The 9,060-nt window shown below is 41.7% G+C and overlaps 1 protein-coding gene across 1 annotated transcript in view; it reads right to left on the bottom strand.

The window, feature by feature from the left end:
* Positions 1-618: 618 nt before the first annotated feature.
* The window catches only part of znf385d (zinc finger protein 385D), a 98,672-nt gene continuing 90,230 nt past the window's right edge, over positions 619-9,060 (bottom strand). The window contains exon 8 of the mRNA XM_085292591.1: positions 619-1,764. Coding sequence (XP_085148717.1) covers positions 1,513-1,764 — 252 coding nt within the window. The 3' untranslated portion in view covers positions 619-1,512. The remainder of the gene's footprint in view (positions 1,765-9,060) is intronic.

Genomic DNA, 9,060 nt, shown 5'->3' with positions numbered 1-9,060 from the left:
TTGAAAACTGTTCGCTGTTTTTCAGGTTTCTCCAACACCATCATAAATAACCTCTTTATGTCCCTGTAAATTTTAATATGTGCACTATACGGCAGTGGCTGTTCTGCCAGAGCCAGAATTACATTTTCCCCATTTTGTCACCTTGAAGTTTAGCATGATCTCCAACTCGAATATCCAATATTCTTGATCTTCAACGTGGGTGGGCGTGTTCTCGACACAGCAAGTCTCTTTCAGGACCACGCCCGCTGGCTCTAGCACCACCCATCTCACCCGCCTGCTTTTTATTAAAAATGAATTAAATGCTCGTGACACTTTCCATGTGAGAATCCCATTATGCTCGTATGCGTGTGGAAGGCCTGGAAGGTCTCAGAACAGAGCCATAGCAGCACATATAAATTATTGCACATGGAAATAATCTTCTTTTCACTTTAGTGGTGTTCTTTAGAAATGTTTGAAAACTGGATGAATATTATTGAAATTACACAGCTGTACACTGGTTGATCAAATATTGTTAAGAATTATTCAGAACTTGCTGATGTAACTCAATGTTGTAAGCTCATATGAATACTATGACTGTAACTGTGATTTTATCCAATGAATTGGTCATGGCCACCAGCATTAACAAATTAGGGCTCTTTTATTTTAAACTGTTCACCTTTTACACATTGACAGTTAACACAGACAAGCCTTTGTGGTCCCTCTGGCCCGAGACATGGTCAGTGACAATGTGTGCTGGATATCGACTGGGATGGCTTATGGTGGATGGAAAGCTTTCTCTCTCTCTCTCTCTCTCTCACACACACACGTGCGTGCGCGTGCACACACACACACACACACACACACACACACACACACACACACACACACACACACACACACACACTTATGCAAGAACGGATACAAAAAACACAGTACAACATATACTAACCATCTAACATAGTCTAACCATCTAATGTAGACATCAACGGAGGAGGGGCTTAAAGTGCATACAGGAACAGAGGAGGGCTTTGCTCACTCCTACAATTTGTAACAACCTTTTAAATTATGAGTGACAGTAATCCTCCACCAAAGCAGTGATCTAAGTGCCACGCTGCATCTTTACAGAAAGCATATCCCCACCATATTTTAGCTCAAACGGCGCCTCGCTTCATGAAATAATGACACTGCATAGTTCACGGGGTTAGTCTTATATATTATTGCGGTACAATGTAGGTTCAAGTCCGGGGTCTAGGCATGAGCCATGGGCAGCAGGATGGCACAGAAAGCATGTAAAGTCCAGTGAGATTAGAGAAATAAATCCAGCATGAGAAAGCACCCGATGCTCTGAATGGAGGTTAATCCACATGAGGAGAGGTGAGAAACAGTACAGGTCCGATAATGACACGATGATGTTCAGTATTCTGGATGCATAGAAGGAGTACGTTTGCCGAAAGCACTCCTGGTCTGGTCTGGGTGACCCGTATGGTCAGTTCCTTGAGCAGAGGCAGAGTAGCTCCAGCTAGGTCGAACGGGTCAATAAGGGGCAAATAGGACTTGTGGATGGGAGGTCCTGACAGGCCCGGGGGCTGGGCGGAGCAGTGCAGCAGGCAGGGTTTGTGTCTGAAAGAGCGCAGGGGTCGGGGTGTGATTAGTGGCGCTGTTCGTGCGGTGCGTGAAAGAGTTGCCGATGGCTGCGGCAGCTGCTGCCACTGCCGCCAGGTGAGCGGGTATGATCTGTGTGGTCAGAGGGTGACACTGGCGCTCCTTCCCCAAAATCAATTTTATCTGGTGGAGACAGGGGAAAAAACAGTTAATACAGCCTTATATGTGCACAGGATAGAGAGAGCAAGGGAACGGTACAATCAAGACATCTCTGCAAAGCTGTCACACAAAGTAAACGTATACTCTAAACCAGGCAGGATACAATTCCTAGTATGTTACGTTTTCACAGCGATACAAGAATGTAATATTCTTTCATTTTAAAAAAAACAAGATGGCTTTTGGTTATTGAATGTGATCTAAAGTTAGAGCAAATAGTTTCCAGGACAGGAGCATAAATCTAAATTAAACTGCTAAAATCAAGACAAGTTTTGCTGTTTGTAAATTAGACAAACTACCAATCCTGCTCGGTCTGCTTGGACCCACATTTTACAACGTTCAAACATTTTATTCAACTGCTGGATAATTAAAATAGGTCCTGCATACCACATCAGAAACTCTTTGTATTTGCTCACTGAACATATTAAATTTACTTTTTCCTGCTTAAGTTTCTGTTTACAGGTTGGTTGTGAGACCAGAGGCCTTTATTATGAAACAGGATTTTATCTTCTCCAGGTAACTTCAGGGTTAACGTGAGATTTCCTGTAATAGAAGGGGGTTCCAGCCCCAAGTCACATTCCAGATTAGTGATCAATAGATATGAAATCATGACCTATTGACTATCAGTTCTCCAGAAAATAGCATCAATTCTCAGAGCTCTGCATGGATAGTGGACGTTTTTTTTCCCAGATGAAAAAAAGTAAAAATTTATTCCTTGATATTTTTTCCTCTGTTGGCTGGGAACTATTTTTTGTTGGATAAGCATGAACGTGATCCTAAAGCTGGACATCTATTTGCACCTCCTGAATTTGCACATTGACTAAAGTCTAATTATATAATGAAATATTCAATATTAATTCATCAGATTCTCCCAAAGTTTAATGATAGAGTTGTGATATTGATAACTTCCACATTCTGCATTTATGCTGGATTTCTTTTGTGGCTTAGAATGGGGTAAACGTTATTAAGCTAATAGAGCTCTTCCAGTATCACTGACCAAACTGTTTAAAGGTCTCACACATTCATACAGCAATAGGCTAAATAAACTAAATGTGCAGTGCTTTTCCTCTCACACGCTCACACCGCTGTTCTCTCTACAGCCGCTGTGCTACTTCCAGTCTGTATCCTGTGTTTAAGCTCCTTATATTTTTCTAATATTCCAGTTTTATCTTCCTTTGTAAAATCCGCTGCTCTGCTGCCAGGAGGCAGAGCTGAAGTAGCTGGAGTTGAAGATGCTAAGATTCTAGTTTGAACGACAAGGAGAGACAGGATTTTCAGAAATGAGAGTATCAGAGGGGCAGCTCAGGTCGAGCGGTTTGGATTTAAAGTTAGAGAGGCAAAGCTGAGATGGTCTGAGCAGATACTGAGCAGGGAGAGCAACTATGTTGGGCAAAGGACATTAATTATGGAGCAAGGAAGGGTCATGGAGCTACAGCGATGGAGAACAAGCAGAGTGGGTGAGACAGAGGCAGATGATGTGCTGTGGTGTCTGCAACATACTCAAACTCTAAACTGGGATAAACTTAACTGTAGTAAATAAAATGCATATAAGCAGAAAACTGACAGCATTGCTAAGGCTGTGAGATGAGGCAAGAGACTTCAATGGGGCATCAAACAGGTGTCAGAAATCAGCTGCTAATTGAAACAGTTTTGGCATTTGCCACAGCTGAGATGAGAGTGTGTCCAATATTGTTGAGCCGTGTTATCTTCAACTCAACCTATTCAACTTACTAACCAGTTCTGCAGACCTAATAATGAGAATAATTCAGTGGCAGTGTTTCGTATAATCGAGATTATGTCCAAAAATGAGATAACTGCTTTAATAATATACTCTCACAGTTTTAACAGAGAAGGAAAATGACTAAAAAATGGAATTAAAGACAGAATATAAAACTCATGATGTGACAGGGACACAAACAGTGTCTGACCTCCAAGAAAAGCCTAAAAAAAGGGTTTAAAGGTCACCAAAGTTATCTGGCTTAATCTTCTGTATCAGTATTCTCATGGCACCAGTATGGCAGCACTTGTCATGGATTATCAATCACTGATTCAGGCACCGAAGCCCTGTGGGATGCATTCTTTACCCTGTGCTCATCAGAGAAGCTCCTCTCCGTTAACTCAGTCAATGATGGGTTTCAGAAAAAGTCATTTCCCCCACACTGGTAACCCCCATGCTTCGTCTCAGCAAACAGTGGGTGTGATGAATGCGCTTTTCTGGTGCCTCTTTTGTAAGATGAAAAGTTCGGCTGTCCTTTATCTTCCCCACTTTGATTCCATAGGGCTCATTATTGCATGCTGCTAATCATGTGTCATATGACACTCAAAAATCCTTTAGCAGTTGTCTCAACTCGCTGGGAGTGCGAGAGAGATCGAGTTTTCTACAAAATGCCAGAAAGTTAAACAATGACCTCAAGAAAGTACTTGAAAGTTTTCTTTTCAGTGCATTTCTCTTACTCTGCGGTTTGTCAGCTTGCCTGACTCTAATATGAACTGCTGTGATGCTGAAGACCACAGTCTGGGGCACTCCAAATAAGTTAAAACTGACATTTACAATCAAGTCTAAACAGCGTTCAACGCGAGCCTGCCTTCCACCTCCAGCACGCTGGCTCAGAAAAGCCTTCAGCCGTGCCATTTTTGTCAATAAAATATCAAGTTTTCAAATTAAATGGCATCGCACACTGTCACAGGTTTTTAATAAAAGCTGGATAAGGGGTGATCCTGTTATGAGAGCTGACATTTTACTGAAACAGGAACCGTCGAGTGGACTGAGCATGCTTAATCAAAAACAAAGTACGACAACAAGAAGCTGCAGCACCTGGAAGAGGTTAGAAAAGGAGAGAAAGACAAAGGATCTACAAAGTGCTGCTCGTGGGTTGATGAGTCGGTCTTCCAGGAGCCCATTAGCTGGGAGTCACTTTGCCTGTTGTGTTGATACCGATGGCCTTTCTAACAAAGCAGGATCAACATACCCCGAGGGGTTAGTTGGAGATTAATGGGGTAGTAAGGTGTGCTGAGCCCAAAGCCAGAGATTTCACGATAACAGCTTTATTTATTTGCCTGGCTAGGTCGCCATGGTGACCTATGTTAAGCATGTGACATGGTCAAGAGCGGGTTCTGCTCATAGTTTTGTGCAATATGTTTTTTTTTTATTTTACAGGGAGCTTGATGGGCTGCCGTTAGTAACACTGCTAAATAAAGCCATGCAGTAAAATCTGAGCAGCACAAACTGTCTGGAATTTGCATGCATTCGGTTGGTGATGCAGAAAATTCCCAATCTGCTGCCACGTCTGTTCTATGCTGCTGAAGTCGCAGCCACAAGAGCACAGATTAGAAAAATCAATTAGTCTATTATTTGTTGCAGAGAACATTCAGTCAATAACATTTATTTCACTTTAATCTTGTGAAAAACTAGATGAAGTGTTTTGACACCTTTGTCATTGGGCTAAAGGAGTGCGTCAGACCTGAACGCACTTTGTAGCTTTCACACCTTTATTTCTGATACATGATAGCTGCATATTAAACAGCAGCACTGACAGTGGCAAAATCCATATATTAACTTGTGAATTCACAGGATTAACCATTTTCTGCCAGCACGACTCGATTTCCTTCTTTTTATATATATATATATATATATATATATATATATATATATATATATATATATATATACACACACACACACACATTATATATATACACATATATATATATATATATATATACACACACACACACACACATCTATATACATATATACATCTAGCCCGAATAAAAAAGAGAGCAATTTTTTGATTGATGTTTTGTTTCCTTTACAATATTATACATTAAAGTATAATATTGTAAAGGAAACAAAACATTAATCAAAAAATTGTTGAAAAACAAATTACAACATTGTATAAAAATTACAATCATCAACTCAAATACTTGGTTCTAATTGAAAAGAAATTTCTATGAACTTGTAAGAACTGTGTAGGACTTGAATCAGTCTGTGTCAGATCCTGAATTTGAAATTTCCACTGAAGTCACGGGTAAGAGACAAGTGGAACCAAGATCGAGGCCATTTGCTTTTTGAAGTTTGCAAAGACTGCTAAATTTTGCCAGCGGTAGTTCACTCTTTGCAACATAGTACGCTGTTCTAAACAGATTTTTCAGGTTTATTTTTAGTATGTTATTTGCAATTGGTGTTTGTTCTGGGAAAGATATTGCAGACTGAGCAATAATGCATTTCTTGCATTTCTCATGGGTTCTAATGGGGGCCTTTCTTAAAATGACTGGTCCCAGTAACAAAGGCGCTTGTGGACTCAGAAATCGAGAGAAAACCAACAACACACCCGGCAGAACATTATGTTATTTACACGGGTGCACATAAGTGGTCCGCATGTGCGCATTCGCTGTCAAAATAAAAGACGCGCACCAGATAAGAAGTTGCAATGCGCGTTTGCGTCCATATAAAAGGCTGTTTTTGTCCGCTAGAGCGGGATTTTCACGGCACATTCCGCACCACATCTCTGTGCGTTCATCATTTGTTTGAAGCCAGCTCACCTCCTGCAATCACTTTTCCGAGAATACGCGCTTCTTTTGTGGTTCGGACTCCTTCTGACATTTCTTTGGAGGTGGAGGAACATCACAGTAATTGCTTAAAGGAGCTTCTTCGACATCTTTAAGAGTTCTAAACAAATGTCTGTCCTCCTCCTGAAAATCTTATGTACGCAAACACCCGTTGCAACTTCTTATCTTGTGCGCGTTTTTTATTTTGACAGCGAATGCGCACCTGCGGACCACTTATGTGCAGCCCTGGTTATTTAGCTTGTCATATTGCAGCCACAGAAATTCTTTTGTCCATGAAACCATAAAGCTGCACTTTCTTTTTGCCTTATAGTCTGATTTGTCATAACTTTTCCGTTTTGTGGTAAGCTTTTCTTTGGCTGTCACTTCTTCACCCTGACCTGTCTTATTTGGCTCAGCAGAACTAAAATATATACCCTGCTGCTTTTACACACACACACATAAGCTCAGCAATTCTCTGCGCGATCAACCTCTCGTATGTTTAAGCTTGCTGCGGGAGATTTCACTTGTCATGTTTGCATAGTAAGCTAACGATTGATGAGACGATGTCAGAGGAATTGGTGCGCAAATTATCATCACTCACAGATCAGTGCTGTAGCTCTCTATACACAGTTTGCGCGATTGCAAAGTGAAAGCAAAAAAACAAGCGCAAATTCAAACGCGATTTCAATATGTCACATATTGACAGTGGCTCACCGATGCCAACGACATAATTACCCAGCTACATTTCTGAAAGAATGCAAAAGCATTGACATATATTTTTCCTTCCTACAATAGCTCGATGGGCAGGGCAGAGATAGATTTTGGTAGCCCGACTGGAAAAATCGCTAGCCCCGGGACGTCGGGCTAGCGATTTTGTGAGCCCTGTATCTGATTGAGGAATCACTCATCTTTGGAAAAGAGAGTTTATTACAGAGAAATGGCTCTTTCCAAAATAAAAGCTATACTATACGCTTCTTCTGGGCTATATTCTCAGCAGCATATTGTAGCGGGTCAGGGCTGTTCGGGGTTCTGTTTGTACAGTTATGTTTTGTTTATGTTGCCATAGTGACGGGTGACGCCCTCTCGCTGCGACGGTGTGTCCTTCCGGGGTCAGAGGGCGCTCTGTGTGTTGTTGTTGTTGCTGTGCGGTTGCCGCGCTGAGCAGTTAGCTAGCGGCAGTGTTCTTCTGCAGATGTCGATAAACGGCTGTGCTCCCTGGCTAGCTCACGGGAAGCAAGACGAAACAACACCTCCGTCTCCTCCTTGTCTGAGCTCGCCACAATATTAAACATATCAGGTCCCCATAAGGAGAATCATGTGCTAACGGCTGTCTAAATGACTCGGGTAAAGTTTGTAGCATGCATGCTTGTTGTTTTTGTCTGCTTCCACTTGTCTTTGCACTAGGATGATGTCTGCATAAATGTGCAGTCATATTCGTTGTGTTCCCACTAGTGCTGTCAGCGTTAATCTCGTTGAAATGACGTTAACGCCACAACACGGCAATCTCCTTTAACGAGCTACCCCTGATCGTGGGGCTAGACGGCCAACACGTTAACGAGCTAACTGCGCTAACACACTAGTTCCCACCCATGTAATTGAGCATTGCGTGGCACATTCAACATACTGTTTTACTTTAGTCCATGATGCGCTTACCTTCAGAGTCATACGTCACATGAAAACCAAAATAATTCCAAACGCCAGATCTGAATGAGGGTGGGGGAGGTTCAATTTGTCATTTTGCAAGGAGAGCTTAACTTCTGTCTCGCTGGCTTGCCATGCGCTCTTCCTTCTGACGATGCTGTCTGTGTTAAGCGCTCAGTGGATCTGCGCTCGACAGTGCAGCCTAGGCGGAGTAGTCGAACGCAGATTCACTGAGCGCAGGGCAAGCTAGCGAGACAGAAGTTAAGTTAATGCTAAATCACATGCGTGGGAACTAGTGTGTTAGCGCAGTTAGCTCGTTAAGGTGTTGGCCGTCCAGCCCCGCACAGGGCGTTAACGGAGATTTGCCGTGTTGTGGCGTTGACGTCATTTCAACGAGATTAACGCTGACAGCACTAGTGGGAACAAACGAATATGACTGCTCATTTAAGCTGACATCATCCTAGTGCAAAGACAAGTGGAAGCAGACAAAAACAACAAGCACGCATGCTACTAACTTTACCCGAGTCATTTAGACAGCCGTTAGCACGTGATTCTCCTTATGGGGACCTGATATGTTTAATATGCTGCTGAGAATATACCCCAGAAGAAGCGTATAGTATAGCTTTTATTTTGGAAAGAGCCATTTCTCTGTAATAAACTCTTTTCCAAAGATGAGTGATTCCTCGATCAGCTAGATTTATTTTTTTATTACTTTGTTGTTTCAGCAACATTAAATTTAAAAACTGTACTTTTGAGTTAAAATATATATTTATAATAATATATGCAGAATAAATGACAAATTAAAAAGGCATGAACATTTTTTTTGTATCAAAAAAATATTGAACCGTGACACCAAAGTATCGAACCGAACCGTGAATTTTGTGTATCGTTGCACCCCTTATATATATATATATATATATATATATATATATATATATATATATATATATATAGAGCCGGAGATCGACAGACGGATTGGGGCTGCAGCTGCAGTAATGCGGACGCTGCACCGGTCCGTCGTGGTGAAGAGGGAGCTGAGTGTAAAAGCGAAGCTCTCAATTTACCGGTCGATCT

Source organism: Mchenga conophoros, linkage group LG11 (assembly GCF_057382185.1).
Source record: "Mchenga conophoros isolate Kocher_MC1m ecotype Shallow Benthic linkage group LG11, M_conophoros_male_GT1.1, whole genome shotgun sequence".
In the NCBI taxonomy this organism is placed as follows: Eukaryota; Metazoa; Chordata; class Actinopteri; order Cichliformes; family Cichlidae; genus Mchenga; species Mchenga conophoros.
Note: the sequence above shows the minus strand (reverse complement) of the source record. Positions and strands in the feature narration are given on the sequence as shown.